This window comes from Hydra viridissima, unplaced genomic scaffold (genome assembly GCF_058129835.1).
Source record: "Hydra viridissima isolate aposymbiotic clone 2 unplaced genomic scaffold, HvirCarnegie_v1 scaffold_1, whole genome shotgun sequence".
Classification (NCBI taxonomy): domain Eukaryota; kingdom Metazoa; phylum Cnidaria; class Hydrozoa; order Anthoathecata; family Hydridae; genus Hydra; species Hydra viridissima.
This window is the reverse complement of record NW_028324300.1, coordinates 27,691,767-27,710,878: the sequence shown is the minus strand read 5'-3', so window position 1 is coordinate 27,710,878 and position 19,112 is coordinate 27,691,767. Positions and strand designations below refer to the sequence as shown.

The 19,112-nt window shown below is 26.8% G+C and overlaps 2 protein-coding genes and 1 pseudogene across 9 annotated transcripts in view; 1 reads left to right on the top strand and 2 right to left on the bottom strand.

Moving 5' to 3' along the window:
* Positions 1-812: 812 nt before the first annotated feature.
* Positions 813-1,545, bottom strand: LOC149894263 (uncharacterized). The gene is made up of 2 exons (XM_090077713.1): positions 1,491-1,545; positions 813-1,387 (listed from the first exon to the last, which is right to left on the bottom strand). Exons 1-2 carry the CDS (start codon positions 1,543-1,545, stop codon positions 813-815), a joined length of 630 nt encoding a protein of 209 aa, XP_089933839.1.
* A 1,270-nt stretch (positions 1,546-2,815) lies between these two features.
* Positions 2,816-19,112, top strand: part of LOC149894261 (uncharacterized) — a 35,282-nt gene continuing 18,985 nt past the window's right edge. For 2 of the 8 annotated variants that reach the window (XR_016449018.1, XM_090076168.1), the window contains exons 1-7: positions 2,816-3,176; positions 4,671-4,768; positions 4,860-4,987; positions 7,708-7,971; positions 11,038-11,295; positions 12,180-12,437; positions 12,726-13,073. Coding sequence is in view for 7 of the 8 variants with exons in the window: in XM_090076168.1 (XP_089932294.1) it covers positions 4,900-4,987; positions 7,708-7,971; positions 11,038-11,295; positions 12,180-12,437; positions 12,726-13,073 (1,216 nt within the window). In the remaining variant the exon portion in view is untranslated. Of the gene's footprint in view, positions 3,177-4,670; positions 4,769-4,859; positions 4,988-7,707; positions 7,972-8,415; positions 8,603-8,794; positions 8,895-9,076; positions 9,187-9,625; positions 9,805-11,037; positions 11,296-12,179; positions 12,438-12,725; positions 13,074-19,112 lie in introns of those variants that run through there. The other 6 variants (XM_090076161.1, XM_090076164.1, XM_090076162.1 and 3 more) reach the window with 6 other exon arrangements.
* On the bottom strand, positions 16,073-16,723 carry LOC149894262 (uncharacterized; annotated as a pseudogene).

Genomic DNA, 19,112 nt, shown 5'->3' with positions numbered 1-19,112 from the left:
GGAATCGGAGAAGACAGTCCATAAATTTATTCAGGCTATGTTAAAAAATGCACCAACATCACGAAATGATATTAAAAATATAATCATGTACTCTTTTTTGTGCCGTCTTTAAGACATCTTAAAACAACTTTGAGACGTTTTAGTTAAGACAATTTACAGTGTTTCATTTTAGACCAGTCTAAGACAACTTTAAGACGTTTTAGTTAAGACAATTTACAGTGTTTCATTTTAGACCAGTCTAAGACAACTTTAAGACGAATTTCAAGACGTCAAATCAATGTCTGACCTTGAGATTTGTTAATTGTAATTGTAAAAGATAATCTGATAGGACATTGTTTTCTTTGAAACTTGAAAGGAAACAAATCATCGGTAGGTTCTAATTTAATTTTTGGAATTAGGACACGTTATCATATAAATCTTCCTACAATTTCAGATTCGTTAATATTTGGGAAAATTCGTATCACTTAAAACGAACACCATTACAAAGACCACTTTTTATGTCTATTTCTGAGCAACATAACTATTGTACCAACCTTCAATCGTAGCTCGTGGGGAGGCAAACCGCTGTTTAAAAGAGTATTCAAAAGTTCAATTGGATATTCAGTGGAATCTTCACCAGGTTCGCAAATAATTTGGTTAATGCTTTTTTTGACGACCAAATCTCCAGGTAACTTTTCAATAATTTGATTGTTAAGCTGATGTATTTTGTCATTCGTCGTACAAAGTATGACTTTTGAATGCAAACCGTTAATTTCCTCTGGTTGAATGTAATTACCAAATATTTCAGTTGCCAAATTGCTTCGAACGCTACATTAGGTATGAATTTCAATGTTCTGCTGAGTTTCAATTGATTCACCATTACCGATTTCCAACAGCCAGTTTGCAAAAGCAATTTCATCCTGATTTGCTATCATATTTTGAGACAGCCGTAAAACCTGAAATTGATTCCAAAGCGAAGAATTTTTAATACATTCCATAAACATTGTTCCTCGAGTTCCGTTCTTAACTACCGGTAAAACTTGCCTAAAGTCACTACCGAGTATCAAAAACATTCCATTGCGAATGTCTTGAAGTCCACGGTCAATAGCTTGCAACGAGGCCACATCTAGGAACATTACAGTCGCTGAATCAATTTCAGCTGCTGCTCTTGAACCGGCTCGAACTCCAATTGTTGAATTACCATCTATCTTCTGTGGTAGCTTGAAACGTCTGTGCAAAGCGTCACCTTTTGGTAATAGCAAAATGGCTATTCCACTCCAAGCTACAGTTATGATTTGAAGTCCTTTCCCTTTGATTAGATGATAAATCGTGTCATATAGAAATGTTTTTCCTGTTCCACCTGGGCCATCAATGAAGAATAATCGATTAGAAGAGTCAAAAGAAGTAGCTTCCAAAATTGTATTAGCGATCAGTTTTTTTATTCAGCAACAAATATTTATCTTGGCCAACTGCCTCGTAATCAATTTCATCCAAGTTAGCTAAAATAATACCATTTATTTGAACAGCTGAAATGCATATAACACCAAAGTCTGAAGATAAAGACATTCTGAAAGAGTTCAAAATTTCCTCAATTTGTTGATAGGCCAACTATCAACAAATTGAAGAAATTTTGCTTTAGGTCTCTCGCAAAGTCTCCCATCATTGCTGGTAAGTACTGATTCCACATTTCCATTGCATTGCTTGGCTGACCATGGATAAAAACTGTTGCAAATAAAATGCGCAAATCTCTCGGCATTGACAGTTGAATTGCTTCCTGCATTCAGTCATTCCAGTGGTCATCTCTTTCCACCAATCCTCTTTGAACTACTGCTTCTTGAAAAGAAGCAATCACAAATAATACCTTTCGATCTCTCTCGGACAAACACTATACATTCTTCCAATTATGTTATTGAGATTCAGTATTTGCTTTTACAAAACAAAGCTTTTAAATAAACTCTCATACAAGATAGAGTGAGATGCTGTTTGCGTTGGTGCCCAAATTTCAATGAAAATTTGATTGAAAAGGAAAAATGTACTCAAATCGCATTTAAATGTTCGAAATTCGAATTATTATTACCGTTAATCTATAGGTTGTTCCTTTGATCAAATGATCAACTTTCACAAAATTCTAACTGTCTAAGATTTCCAAAGGCGTAATAGAAATATTTCAAAAATAATTTAACAAACTCAAAACAAATAAAAGTTTCCAAAATATTCACTGTTTGATGAGTTGCTATTCAATAGATCCACAATACTTTTATGCCAAATGATCCAACTTCCCAAAAATTGATCCAGTTCAAATGGTAGCTGCAACGAAAAAAGTGGAACAAAAAAGTAAACTGTTCAGCGTAATTTAAAGTAAACTTAAAAATCCAAGTTCAAAAATCAAGTCTGAATGCAGATCTACAATGCCTGATCGAGTTGTAATTTCGGTTAGTTACAATACCAAATGTTTCCGACAAAAATAGCTTAAAAATAACTTAATAAACTTGAATTTATATAAAACTTCAAAAATCCAAATTAATACAATAAATTCTTGAGTAAATCTTCACTTTCCTTATTTTCCTGCTTTGATTTACAGATGCAAAATTTCTAATGGTTATTACAGGGTGTCACAGACAGACAGTCTACTTTATTATATATATACCGGTGAGCGGTTATAAACTTAAGTATAAAAAAAAGTTATCAAAATTACAGTTTTAATTTTTTGTCATTCTGCCTCTAACACTGATCTCTATAATAACCATTATTTTAGTTATTATAGAGATATTATAGAGATCAGTGGCCTCTAACGATTTTTATTTTAGCACCATGAAAAACTCCCTTTTCAGTTGTTTATATTCGCGCACATTTAAAATTCGAGATTTTTTAAAGAAATATTTATTCACAATTTATGTAAACATTATTTGTAATAGGAGCTATTGGTTTTCTTTGATAAATAGTAAAATATTTAATGTTTTCCTCGCTTTACGTTTCTATTTTTGAAACATGTTTCTGTTTCGTTTTCTGCAAACGACAGTGCGACTAAAGAACATTGAGCTGTCACTAAGCTACCATTTGAGTATCACTTGACCTCAGCTAATTTGGGAGTGAGTAATCACCTCTTAAAACATGAACAAATAGTTTTTTTCAGAACAGTGCAAGGTTTCTTCCGGCTCTCTGCATTCTTTCGTTGAGCATAGTTGTCTGTTGAATAGGTAAGCATATATTTTTAACAAATGTTGTTTTGAAAAAATATATTGCTTGTTTCTTAGTTTCAAGTTTAGTATTGGGGACGAGATATTTTTATGAATTGAAAAAAGCCTCGTTATAAGTAATGATAGATATAGTCAGCTTGGAGTTTTTCTTGGAAATGAAAAAATAAATTAAAAAAAAAAAAAAAAAAAAGAAATAAATGTAGTGATATTTTTAGAAACAAGATTTACCTATAGAAATTAAAATGAGTATGATGTTTAGTGTTTTAGTCTTCAATCTTTGAGTCAAGATACTCAGTGAATTTGAAAATACAAACTCATTGAAATAAGGTCAATTAAATCAAATAGATAGAATTCAAATCTTACTTGTTAAACACTAAAATATCATGAAAAAGAACCCCCCCCCCCTGATTACTGAAACTTGTATTATTTTAAAATTATTTGTTTTAGTTGTATTATCATGTTGCAAAATATATATTGTCTTATCTGACAATATATATTTAGTCTTAATTTATATTAGTTATATTATCTGGTTGCAAAATGTAAACTGTCTTTCCTGACAATATATATTTTGCAACCACAAGCTTCTTTTCAATTACAGGTTAAAATTCTTTTTAGAAATTTAAAAGCAAATTGAATGAAGCAGAAAACAACTATGCTAAACAGTTTTTATTTATAAGTGCTCTAAGTAGAATGGATGATTGTTCATTTTAAATGATATGGATTTTTTTTGCTCATAAATGCAAGAAAAATTTTATAAAACAAAGCCTAGCCCTTTTAAATCAGTAAATATGAAAATTAAAAATAACTCACATTTTTACTTATAAACAATAAATACAGTTGAGTAGAGTAAATTTTTTTTTTCTAGTTTAAAATTAAGGAGGCATTTACTTGAGGAATTGAGATTGAAACTGTAAATCATGTTTATTATTATCTTGATCATGTGAGGTTCTTTTTTCTTATAAATGAAATTTTTCTTAAACTAAAATGTTTTTTTTTTCTTGCTGTGCACATTATGTTACTTATTGCTTATAAGTAAGCATAGAAAAGATTTTGTGGAAAAGTGAAATTACTTGAAGAACATTTAAATAACTTCAAAGTGAAATGTTCAAACATTCTTCACAAAATAGTAGTCAAAATGCTCTAGTTTATACACTATTTTTATTTAATGAGAAAAATTTAAAAAAATTTGTCTTTTTATGATACTGCCTAAAAATATTTTATTCTAAATCTAAAATGTTTACTTTTAAAATTAATATGAAGAGAATCAAAAGTTTTTAAAAAAGGTATTTTTGCTGTAAAAAAAAGGGTGCATTGCAGTAATGTTATGTTAGCAATGAAAATTTAAATTTGTTTGCAAATAATTAGAAACTGCACTCTCACTATACATATTCAATTCCTGTATTGTTAGTAACTTGAATATATGTCAATCATTATTAAGCTATATTTTCAACATTGGCATATTAATCAAATCAAATTTTATTGGTGACTTTTTAGAGACAAAGCAACATTTTAAACTCACTTTATGTGGTGATAGCTCTCTCTCCTCAGAGGAAACTCTGGTTACAACAACAACTTGTATCATTTCTATCTTGGTATAAAGAAAAGACTTTCTGAATTTCAAATTTTATTTAACATTTATTTTTTTAAAAACACATTTTAAAACTTAGAACATTCTTTTGACAGATTTAATGAGTGACATTCCTGGTAAAACAATTGTTAAACAATGGATTGTTACTTCCAAGAAACTGATAATAATCTACAAAATGATACTGACTCTAACTATTCGCCAGCAAGTTCTTTGGATCATAAAGGTATGATAACATTTGTTTTAGATTTTTTGCGTCACCATATCTTGTATTTTTCACAAATTTTAATAGTTTTTCTTTTTTTTTCTTTCTTTTTTTTTTTTTTTTTTTTTTACCTATAAAATGTTTCAATTATATGAAGATTTGAATTAGTTGAATTTTCAAATTATTAATGGAATATTATTAATTATTGTTTATCAAAAGTTTTTAAACTTTTGAAACACTAAGTTTAATGGGTAACTTTTCAGTTAAAACAACTGTTAAACAAAATATTGTTGATTTCCAAGTACCTAATAATAATCTACACAATGTTACTGATCCTAACAATTTACCAGCAAGTTGTTTGGATCATCAAGGTATGATAAATGTAACATTTAATTCTGCTTTAACTATCTTTTATTTTTCAAAAATATTTTAGGTTTTTCTTTTTATCTATAAAATGTTTTAATTTGTAAAATGCATTTTAAAAAAGTTTGTGAAAATGCTTAAATTAATAAATTTCAAATAATTTCAAAAAATTTTCAATTATCAATTATTGTTTATTAAAAGTTTGAAAACTTTTGAAGCATAAATAATAATAATAATAATAATAGTAATAGTAATAGTAATAGTAATAATAATAATAATAATAATAATGATAATGATAATGATAATGATAATGATAATAATAATGATAATAATAATGATAATAATAATAATAATGATAATAATAATAATAATGATAATAATAATAATAATAATAATAATAATAATAATAATAATAATAATAATAATAATAATAATAATAATAATAATAATAATAATAATAATAATAATAATAATAATAATAATAATAATAATAATAATAATAATAATAATAATAATAATAATAATAATAATAATAATAATAATAATAATAATAATAATAATAATAATAATAATAACAATAATAATAATAATAACAATAACAATAGCAATAACAATAACAATAACAATAACAATAACAACATCAATTAAGCTTCAATTTATGAAATTATTTGAAAAGGATAAGTATCAACAGCATTTGAAATGAGAGAGAGAGAAAAGCTTTACAAAGAAAAATGAAAATGCATGCACATGGTATGATATTAAAATAGTTTTCCTTTATTCTGGTATTTTAGTTGTGCCCCAAGCCAAAAAGATGTTGTTTGTTGTCGCAAAAATGTAGATAAAGGAAAAGATTTTAAACCAAGCATAACTTAATGTACAACTTCAGAAAGACCCTTAAAAATAGAATTAAATTAAAAATTATCTTACCTACATCATTATTCAATCTGACTTCAGTTTTACTATCATTTGTGCCATGCAGGTATCAGATGTTTAAGTTTCAGATGATAGTTTCTGCTCTTGTAATTTCAACCAGTGATGGAGAGTCTACTACAGTAGCTTTCAAAAACATAAGTTCGCTTAGATTTTTTAGCGATTACTAAAACTATTTCCATGCTTTTTAAACAAATTTTAAAAAAAGGAGATTTTTTTTAAAAATTTTATTTGGAATAAATTGTAAAACCAAAATAGAAAAAAAAGTTTTCAAAAAATGTTGTTTTGGCAACAAAATCAATCAAAAAAGAGATATAGGTTAAAAAACTGTAATAAAATAATGTCAAAAATGTAAGGTTAGTTAATTTTACCTATGTAACTTTTAAATTAATAATATGAAAATCCTGAAAGTTTGTACTCACTTTGACCAATAAAAATTACAAATAAATCAACTTCTAACCAGTATTTCAAAGGATTTTTCATTTGGTAAATTCTTGGCACATCAATAACAGAGAAATGGGCAGAAAATCAGTTCCACAAGAAGTCAAGTGGCAATAAGTCTATCCAAATATATCCATCCAAAGATAATACAAAAAGTCAATTAGAAGTAGCAAAAATATGTGGTGTTTCACTATGCTATTTTTGCTGAAAAACTACAAACTTTCAAATGATGTAAAAGATTCACCAAGAGTTGGCAGGCCATCAAAGCCTTATTTTAGGGATCAAAACTTAGGTAAAAAAAAAAAAGCCAAGTATGCTTTAACTTACTGCTAGATCATTTTTTGGAAGGCATAAAAATCGGACCCCCCAACAGGATGGTGAAATGGCACATGCTAGCAACTCCATATAAGAATGGTTTCAAAGGCAATATCATGGATATTCCTCTTCTACCCTGGCTAAGATGATCACCAGACCTGAGCCCCATCTAAAATATTTGGTCATGGATGGACAAGAAATTATCAAGAGACAATATGAAAAGCTTTGCACAATTGGAACTTGCACTGGAAAAAATTTAGAATGAAATTTCAAAGGAATTATGTATCTGATAGAATATATGCAAAAACGTATTTGAGTCTATGTAAAAGCACTTGGTGATCATGCAAAGTATTGAATTAAAGCATGACCTAATATTTTTTATATGTTTTTTTTATTATAGTTTTTTGACCTGATTCTCTTTTTTGTTTGATTTTGGTACCAAAAGTGTTATTTATTTTGAAATTCTTTTTATTTTTATACAATGTATTCGAAATAAAATGTAAAAAAATCTCTCTACTTTTTTTTTAATTTTTTTTATAAATCATCAAAATAATTTAAGTAATCCCTAATAAAATTTATTGATCTTATATTTTTCTGTAATTCCAAAACAATATGATAATTTTTAACAAAATAATTTTTTGGGGGGATCAAAAATGTTTATTAGATAAGTCTTTTTCTTGCTTTAAATCTAGATGCCAATGAAAAAGTTAAAAAGATTTTAGTTGAGCAAATATCATCTGACTGGATGAGATTTGCTCATATAATTTGTTTGAATTGGTTTTACAACATTCAAGAAGAAATTCAGAACGAGAATAAAGATAATGAACTTGTTGAAAAGTTGAAAACATTTCTTAAAAGGATTAATGAAATCAATCGACTGAGCTATGAGGAAGTGATTGCAAACTGTCTTTATACTCTTAAAAGATTTGATATTTTGTTGTGTGTGGCATTGGATGGTAAGAGATTCAATTTTTCTCCGAATAGGCAGAGTTCAACTTTTTATTTTTATGATGATTTATTACTAAAGCATCATTAGACAGAATTTCTATATTTCAAGGAATTTTTCCTATTGAATTTAAGCTTTTCTTAATTCCAGTGTAATAAATTTCACAGTTTTTCCTCGAAAAATATTTCCATAAATCTCAATTAACAGAGTGGAGTTAATTATGATGCTTATTTGCATTGTGTTATGTTTAGTAAGTGTGTGTGTTTGTGTGAGGGTGTATATATATATACATATATATATATATATATATATATATATATATATATATATATATATATATATATATATATATATATATATATATATATATATATATATATATATATATATATATATACAGAAAATGTCTCATCATTTTTTTTTGTAAAAAATCCTAATATAAAAATAGTGAAATCGTAAATCATTTCAAAAAAGAAGGAATATGATGACTTAAAAAGATTTAAAACTACTCAGTCTTTTTTGATAAAAAGCACTCTGGTTGTCTGGCATCCTGGACTAGAGAGAAGAAGAAAGCCTAACTAAAGAGAATTGTCAACAATCAAAAAGGGGTCAGTCTGAGAAAATGAAGTCTTAAATTCAAAGTAAATTAATTTTTTAATTGGTCATCAATTTAAAGATATGATTACTCAATGCAAAAAATACACTATTGAACAACAAATAAACTATTGAACAACAAATAAAAGTAAAGAAAAGAAGCAGAAAACTTGTTAACTAGCTCTATTATACAAAATCAGTTCTGGTCATCAATGGCAAAAAATATTTTTGTTTTATAGGTCTTTTGTTCCATGCTCTGGAACATGCTCTGGAAGTGTTTACTTTTTAGGAAAAGAAAATTTTCAAAAAAGATAATGGGAATAACCATATCTGACTATGGTATGTCCAGGGCATTATTTCATACTTACAAGGCTGTAACAATCAATGTATCAATCTATATTAGTGAATGTTCCATTCATCCAATAGTATTATAGTGACTTGAACTATTTATTTTAGCAGATTTTCATTATTTTAAATATTCTCTCAGTTAGATGGATGAGTATATTTATTATTTTTATAAGGAATCCAACCCACCAAGTTTGACTCAAGCACAACCAACTGAGATCTTTTGGGGACATTTGGCTCAAATGGTTTGCAAGGGAGGTTGGCAGCTTCAACAAAATAACTCTTGGTAAATTGCATCAAATTAAAACTAAAAGAAACTGATTTAAATTTTTTACAATTATTTATGGTGTTAAAGCAAAGTTGAGATCTGTTGCAGATGGTGGAGTTTTTTCATATTAGAAAAAACTGATTTTTGCTCAAAAATAAATACTTTATTTTAGAAAAAAATCATCGTAGTTTTTATTCTTTATTTACAAATATGATGTTAAAGTTTTTATTTGGTAATGTGAATTAGGTGCAATTTAGATGCATTTGTAATTACAAAAATTTACTATCAAAAATTTACTATCATTATTTAACTGTGGTGTTAGTATTCATACTTTTTAAGAGAAAACTAATCTTTGATATAAGTATTATATTTTCAGCCACTTATTATTACTTCTTTATTACGTCATCAATTACTAAATATAATAATTTTATTTTTCAGATTGCACCATTAGCTGTAATAAGGAATTTTACTGTTGCTGTAAAAATTTAATTTATGTAATGTTTTGCATAAATTGCAATAAGTTGAAGCATACTGAACCCTGTCGTGTATCTGTGAGACAGTATAGACTATAGAATCACATATTGGTATTGTCAGATGGGAAGTTTAGGTCTGCCCAAGGAGTATCCTTGTAACATGGTAGATAGTTTATTAACATAGTTTTGTTGTAGTTTCTCCAGAACTGCAATGACAGTAACTAAAATTGAATTACAATAGCTTAAAATAAATTCCTTTTGAAGAATTCAAAACAGAATTATAAATATATACACTAAAACTAAGAGTTTTAAGTCTTAATGCCTCTTAATGTTGCAGCACACTACAGTACCAAAATTGAATTAGTAATGCTTTTTTTTTCCTTTTTTTTTTCTATTGTAACCTATTGATAACCATGTTAACCATTAGTGCAAAGTGTCAAAAGTATGTAGAATTCCACCAGGAGTTTATCTAATTTTTATGCTATTTTTATCTTCTTTATAAGTTTTTCAAAATAATTCTTTTAAGTTTGCCTTAATATCCCAATCTCTTTCTTAACATACAAAAAAAATTTTTGCTTAATGCTGAGATAATTTATGTGCTACTAGCAATATATAAGTTCCATAGTTGTTCTAAATGAAATTTGATTAAGTATGATCCTGTCACTTTAATTGTCTGGAATCTCAGCTACTCTGCGCAATAACCTTCCATGATTTGCAAGCTTAATTGTTTCGCTTCTACTGATGTTATCAACCTCCTTTTTTAATTTTTAATATACTTGAAACTATGATTATATAATTTCGGCATTTGTTGTGCCTAAGGAGTATGCATCCACTAAATTCATTACAGCTTAAAAATAAGAAAATGTAAAAAAAGGAGAAGAGTTATTTCACAAAGATTCAACAAATGTTTTGAAACACAAAACACATTTTACTAATATTGTTCTTGTATTTTATGCACAGCCCACTGCAATATGTACAAAAGGCAGGTTTTTAATTGAAAAGTTTGAGTTCTTTTGTTAAAAATGGCAATAATTCTATGCAAAGTTGAAACATTATTCCCACAAATTTATGCATCTATCCCTTTGGAAGTTTTTTAACTATTGACTAATTATCTTCATACATGTGGCTAAGTAATCAAACATAAAATTTAATATGGAGAATGGTCAAAACCTACTGGTTTCTCTAGTACATAGGTGTATAAAGTGTACTTGAGTGACCAGTACAATTCCTTTTGATTATTTTTTCATTTGAGTTGTTATTTTGATTGTTATTTGGGTTTAGTCTATTTAGTTAGATATATATTTATATATTTATATATTTATATATTTATTTAAAAAGTTTTTCTGGGTTTAATCTATTTCATCCTACCTTCATTTTTTATCTTTCTTGTATTTAGAAAAATTTGCAAAAGTGAAGAAGTTCTTGATTGAACATTTATCAACTGACTGGAAAAGATTTGCTCATGAGACTCATTTAAATGACATTGAAGCTATTATTGAACATATTGAACAAACTCATGAAGATGATAAATCTAAAATGGCATCTTTCCTTGAAAAGCTCTCTGAAATTGAGCCAATACAATACAAATATAAAATTCAAAACTCTCTTAGTACATTAGGAAAGTTCAATATTTTATTCGGCGTGGCATTAGATGGTAATATCTAATTTTCTTTTTTTTTTATACCAAAGTGCTTGTTAAATTATGTGAATTATCTTTAGGACATGTTTATTTAACTTTAGTTTGTTTGAAGACTATTAATATGATCTATATAATTATCTCCTGAGAAAGATAAAATGACTGTCTTTTAGCACCTTAAAGCATTTACCAGCTTAACATCTTTCCTTCAAAACCAATACGTTATAATTTCTTTCTCTCATCATTATGCTCCGTAAAAGTATTTACCTCCAAAAATTTCTTTGTTGCTGCAACTTACCAGGGTACTTGTTGTTTACTTATTTTATAGCAATCAATTGTGTTACATAATTCCTTGTAACTATTTCCTGTTCTGTACCAAAGAAAATTTGTTGTCAGTGACATTGCTAATATTAATTAACTATCAAATAAGCCAAACTTGTTGCAAGCATCAAACACCTTTTGAAAATAATTTCATTTATATTTAAACACATCTTTCATTTGCTTTAACTTAGGGTATTTTTCAATTTCATGTGTCATTAAATTAAGTCTCTGTATGCCAACTGCATTGTACTGCAAATCAATTGATTGAACATCATTCACTTCAGCTGATAATGTTTAGGCTCTTTTGAAAGTGATTTTAGATTCAGGCTCATCAGTGTTAAGGCTCCAACAACATGTTTTAAAACATCCCTATTAGCTGGGATTTGATGCTTAGAAAGATTACAAAGAAAGTTGGTTTTTGTTTTTTTAAAAGATGCTGCTAAATAAAATAATGCAGTTTCATTTATTAGAATATGTTCCTTATGTGTACATATTCATATTTATAAACAATCAAGTTTCCTTAAAAAAAGCTATTATTTTATGAATGATTAATTGTGAAACAAGTATGAATCTTTTTTCAGAAATTGATGAAACAGTTCAGCGCATCTTAGTTGAGAATGTGTCTGCTGACTGGAAGAGGCTGGCTTGTTACACTTGTCTGCATGACATTAAAAGTATTGTAGAACAGATTGACCGTGATTACAGTGATGACCAATCAAAAATGACTGCATTTCTAAGCAAGCTAAATGAACTTGATCCTTTAAACTATAAAATGTGGATTGTAAAATTTCTCAATGATGCAAGCAGATTTGATGTTTTGTTCAAACTAGCTTTGTATGGTAAGAATCTTTTGTTGTAGTCTTTTTTTACTAACATTGAATTTTAAAACTTTTTCATAAAGGTGAATTTTCAACAAAATGCATTAGCATAACACAATCCACAACAACATCATGACTAAATGTTTATTACTAGTTTCAATTCATTAAATGTTTTAGATTGATACTTTTAATTGCTGCTAAAAACATTTTAGAAATGAGAAATTTTAATTTAAAAGATTTAAACCTTTTAAAATTTTGTACTTTTTGTTTTTTTAGTTTTTGTTTGATTAGTACTTAAAATACTTTTAGAAAGTTTTGAAAGCACAATGAAGTTTTTGCTTGAGCGTGAATCTTCTGATTGGAAAACATTTGCTAATTATGTCTGTTTATATGAGGTTAACTGTATTATAGAGAATATTGACCAAAAGAATATTAGCAATCATAAGAAAATGAAAGCATTACTTGAAAAACTTTTTGATATTAATCCATTGCAGGTTATAGAGTTGATAAAAAGTACTCTGATTACAATGAAAAGATTTAGTGTTTTATCAGCATTTGAAGTTGATGGTTGTCATGGAAAAGAAAAAGAAGAAAAAGAAGAAAAAGAAATAGTAAAAGTAAACAATGAAAGAAATGAAAATTCTCCTCTTTTAAATGGTATCTTTTTTTAATGTATTTATTTATGACTTTTGCTTATTTTTAACCTTTATGCTTTAGTTTTTTTGTTTTTTGTTTCTTTTATTCAAAAGAATGAGAGAGTTTAAAATTATTAATAGTTTTTTAATTAAACAATTTCATTCTTGTGCAAGATAATATTAATTGTAACATAATAAACTGACCTAATCTCAATGAAGCATTTATGAATTCTTCAGTTGAATTTTAATTTTAGAGAAAAGAAAAAACTTTTTCTTTTAAAAATTAAATTTGATAATTGGAATTTAAATTGGATCATTAAGTAAAATTCTAATAAAATTATTTCACAATTTAACTTGGTTGCTTTTTATATTAAAATGAAAATGATCTTAATCAGCAGACAAACTAAAGGAAAAGAAATTTTATAAAATTGCCCTGATAAACTTATTTATGCAGTATATAAATAATAGCTTAAAAAGCTAAGTGAACTTAATATTAAAAGATTAAATTGTTAAGCTATTGTTTACTCCTAGCTAGTTTAAAATAGTCTCAAACAACAAGATAAAATAGAAGCACTCAAACTGTTCTGTAATTTTTATAAATGTAGTTACAAATATAGATTGGTTTTAAAAAATATATGTGACTATTTATATTAATATTAAGTTAATAACAAATTAAAATTATGCATTGAACTTTTATTCTTATGTTTAAAAGTCTTACATATATATTAGGGGGACTGAAAAGTGACATTGTTTTAAATTAAGTTCAAACAAAGTAATTAAAAAAAAATTTTTTTTTTTGATCATAAATGTAATTACCCTTGTTATGTTACCCAACTAACTATCAGCTATCTAGTGTGCAAAATTTCAATGCCAGATCAGTAAAAATCAATTGGTTTTGGAGCAAAATATCTATAATAGCGTTTTGGATATCATTCAAATTTTTTAAATATTTTGTCACATTGTTGCAGCAATTAGAATAAATGGAAATCCAATGGTCCAATGTTAGGCAAGTATAAAAGCTCCCTTTTGGGATTTAAATCTGGGTTAACAGTACTTTGTGGCAGTTCATTAGGAGAGAGCCACTACTTTCAGCATTTTTGGATTTTCATAAAGGACCAATTTTTCATCTCCAATTATCAAGTGATCAAAAAGTTCTTCTGCATTTGAAACAATAGCCATTGAAGCCATTGAAACGATAAGCTGCATGCAAATTTTCTTGGATGGTCAACCAAGGTTGGTTAAGAGTGTTGAACAGTTCCTCGATTTTCTGACATAGATTTGCTTTAATTTCCGTCCTTATGTGTCATTATCTAAAGTTGTTGGTCTACCTGATTGATGCAAGTCAGAAAGATCAAAATCACCCAATCTGAAATTAGAAAACCACCTTTGGGATTTACTAGCATCTTATCCTCTTGGATTAACATCATAGATGTTTTTTATAAGAACTGTTGCATTACAACCCTTGTGAAACTCAAAAAGCACACAATGCTAAATATGTATCTTTTCTTGTATTTGGTTATACATTTCACTTTAAATTTAAAAAAAAATACTTGAGGCTTAATAATCTAGTATTTACAAGTAAAGAAGTCACTCCAACCTTAAAGTGTCTATGGCACAGCTTTTGAAGTGCACAATGAGCTGTTAAATGATTAAGATGTATTGACATGTGCAGAAATGATATTACTGTATGGTCTACCTAATATAAATGGTTTTGTAAATAAAATCAAGCAAATTGATCAATTAAAAGGTACCAACTTGATAAATAAATGAAATGGTTAAAATTAAAATTATTTTAAAAAAGGTAAAAATTCAAATTATTTATCAAGAATTAAAAGTTAAATATAAAAGATTGATAATTAATGCTCTGCAGATTACAGCGTCTTTCAATGCAATATACATATATATATATATATATATATATATATATATATATATATATATATATATATATATATATATATATATATATATATATATATATATATATATATATATATATATATATATATATATATATATATATATGATTGAGGTTTTCTCAAATATTTTTTACTAAGGCTTTTCTACTAAGTTTATATTATTTATATAGCAAATAATAATATATTTGCATTCTAATAAAATTTTTCACTTACATCAAATTATTAATGCTTGTCTCTTACATTCAATTTCATTACACTTACAGTGTCCTCAATAAAAAAAAAAGCATGATTTTTTTTAAAAAAGAAAAAAAAATTAATTTTTTCTTAAACATTTTTTAACTTTAAAATGTCAAATAATAACTTCTATTACACAATATTTGTCATTAAAAATAAAAAAAAATGTCAATAAAACAGTTAGACTTATAACAAAACTATGGAATTAGTAAAAATCAACTAAAATAGGAAAATTCAACTTTTTTAAAAAAGATTGGTAAAATTGAGTATGTTTTCTAATTTTTTACATCTATGTTGTTTAATATAGAATGCTTAATGCAATTACATTTTCCCTTGATACAACTAAATAGAAATTCAATCAGTTTTAAGTATAATAATCATTTTTAATACTTGGTTGCATAATCTTTTGCATCAATAACCACTTGGCATCTGTGGGACATGCTTTCAACTAGTTTTGTTAACAAGCTAACTTCCAGTGAATTTCATCCTTTTAAAAGTGTCAAAAGTAATTCATCTTCATTACAAGGTTTTCTGTCTTTTAGTTTATTATAATTACACAGGTTCTCAATTGGATAAGGATCTGGTGATTGTGCTGGCCACTCAAAGGTAGGTATACCAGCCTTTTGTATATATCTTTTATTTTTTTTTTGCTGTATTCTTTGGGTCATTGTCTTGCTGAAATATATAGTTTCCATCTGGAAATAGATGTGTTATACTAGGTTTTAATTGGTGAACTAAAATATAATGGTACTTATGTTGATCCATAATTCCTTCAACTCTGTACAGGTTTCCCACTCCATGAGCAGCAAATGCACCCCAAACCATGATTTTTTTATCATGTTTTACTGTGGCATGTGTGCATTCTTTCTCAATTACCATATTGTAGCACAAAAGGTGATTCATCTATCCATATGACACTTTTCCATTGATCTGAAGTCCAGCTTAAATGGTCTCTGCACCATTTTAATATCTTAACACGATTTTTCTCAATTATAAAAGGCTTTTTTGTTTGCCACCCTGAAGTAAATTCTTCACTTTTCTTTATTCTTTAAACAATTGTATTGTTACATAAGTGCTCAAGGTTTAAATTTTGCTCACTGATAACCTACGATTCTTCATCATTTCCCTAATAATCAATTGATCTTTCTGTTGTTTTCGCTTTCTTCCTGACCCTGACTTTCTGCTAATTGAATTTCAAGAAGTAAATCTGGACACAACTCTTTGAACTGTAGATTTACCAATCCAACTTGTTTGGAAATTTTACGCAAAGACCAATCTGCATTGTGCATTTGAATTATTCTACCTTTGTCAAAGTCTGAAACATGTGTTTTCCTAAATTGGTAAATATGAATTTTAACTGATAAAGAAATGATATAGTTCAAACTAAATACTAAAATACTATAAGTATGAATGTCTTATACCTACCCAGTGTTTCAACGTCGTGTGCCTACTGGGTATTTAATGGTTGAATTTTTGTAGTAGTAGAATCAAAAGCATTTAACTTTGCCATTGTTGCCATTTAATTATATTTTCTAATTATATAAGATTGCTAAAAAAAATTAATTTAAATAAAATAATATAAATTTTTTTGAGTCAAAATGTCATTTTGAAAAGTTAAAAACGACTTTATTTTGTAAAAGAACAATATAAAATCAAATGTAACACTTTGTAATGAGGAAAACGTTAATGGGAAATATAAGATATAATGTTAAAGATATCCTTTTTTACCTGTTGCTAATTTGAGGACCCACCTCCTTTTTTTCAGTTTCAATTTCATTTTAAATATCAAAATAATGTAAATATATATTAAGTATCTAACATTGAAAACCAAAAATTTTAAAAAATTTTATGGTACAATCAACTTTATTATAAAAAATGTATAAAATTTTATGGTACAATCAGCTTTACTTTGTTATAAAAAATGTATACAGTTTTTTCTTTTATGTTAGTTTTCTAACAATTTTGCAGTTTAGTTGAATTTCAAAAGTTTAATCAATTATTTTTGTTTTTTTTATTAAATAGTATAGTTCATTATTTGTTCTAATTTTATAATTAAGAAAAAAAAATTAAAAATAAGTGGTATAACATTGGTTTTTATGACTTTTGACAAAAAGTCATGCTGTCAAATTTTTTTTTGAGGACACCGTATATTTATGGCTTATTCACAATTAGTTTGTTAAAGAATACTGTGACCATGTAAACTTTTTTGTTTCAGCTTTAGTACTGACAGTCCATCATACAAATAACTTTTGTTTGTTGGCCACTTCTTATCTTCAAGTTCATGCTAATTAGGGCTGTGGCTATCATCAGTATTGGTTAGGATGAATTTTCTTTTAAGCAAATCTCTCTACTTTACAGTCAGTACTATTTGCAGACCAGTTAATATGTCCAGTGTTTTAATCTTCTATCTTTGAACCATGATACTCACTAAATGTGAGGATATGTTCACTGAATTTAGGTCAATTAAATCAAATAAATGAAATTTAAATATTGTTTATTAAACATTAAAATGCAATAGAGATGAAACCCATATATTCTGATTAATTACCTTTTAAAGTACTTGTTAATGACATACTTTGCAACAAAAACAAGTCGCAGGTTGAAAATTCTTCTAAAGCTTAAAATCAAAACAAATCAAGCAGAAAATAACTATGCTTGACACTTTGTAGTTTAAAAGTAATAATGAGCCAGGATACTTGTTCATCTTGGTGTAAAAATGATAAAGAGCCAGGATACTTGTTCATCTTGGTGTAAAAATGATAAAGAGCCAGGATACTTGTTCATCTTAGTGTAAAAATGATAAAGAGCCAAGATACTTGTTCATCTCGGTGTAAAAATGATAAAGAGCCAGGATACTTGTTCATCTCGGTGTAACAAAAAACACAAGTCATAAAAGGTTTAACAAACAAAAAACTAGTATAGAACAGTAAACAATACATTATTTTTACTTTCAGGAAATAATTCTCTCTTCCCATTATGGCATACTGTGTCAATTTTTCTGTGTTAATGTTTTTAAAGTTTTCAGCTCCCTAATTCATTTCATACATTCAGCTTTTAAGAGTTGAGCAGAAATTCTTATAGGTTGTAATTTTAGGACACAAACCAGACTATCAATTTTTGTAACATAATAGATGTTTTTCTCTTCATGTAATTGGTCACACTTCTGGCTTAGTGCAAAGAGGATAAGTCAGGGCAAAATACATAAATGCCATCACCATGGGTGCCGGCAGGATTTTTTACAAAAGGGAGGGAGGGGGGGGGGCAAAATAAAATTCAATTGTGATATTTCAAAAACTACATAAATGCATCAATTAATCAAGTCATTTTATTAGACCAGTGACAACAGAAAATTAAAGAAAATGTAAAAATAAAAACACAAGAATTAAATAATTGTTATTCAGTAAAAACCTAAATTTAGAACAGTCCAAAAAATTAAAGAAAATGAAGAAATTTTTTTTTTTAAATTTTTTATTATATCAATCATATATATTTCTGAATAAAGATTTTACATTCATGGTTGTTTACAATTAGTTAAAAAACTAATGTGAAGTAAACACCTAATAATGCTAAATTATTTAATAATATAATGATTAGTCAAAAAACATTAAATGATTTATTAAATAGAAATTAGACATATTTCAAAAACAAAACAAAAATTAAAATACAGCAGGTTTATGCAAGTTAATCAAATTAAATATATATAATTATAATAATCAACATTTAGCTTGCAAAAAACTTAAGGTAATAGTATTATTAAAATGAATATAACAATAAATTGGAAAAAAACAAATAGAAATACAATACAAACAAGAAACATTTTGCCAACAAACAAAAAAACAACAGCATAAAAAAGTAAATGAAACTGACACATTAAAAAATAATTTAAAATTTTGATCACTGTATCCAAT

Excerpts from the sequence above, each read along its gene's own strand:
- LOC149894263 (XM_090077713.1), bottom strand. The coding sequence starts at position 1,545 with ATGTCTTTATCTTCAGACTTTGGTGTTATATGCATTTCAGCTGTTCAA. Across the intron at positions 1,388-1,490 it reads TTCAGCTGTTCAAATAAATG|CTACTTCTTTTGACTCTTCT; the intron begins GTATTATTTTAG and ends CAATTTTGGAAG.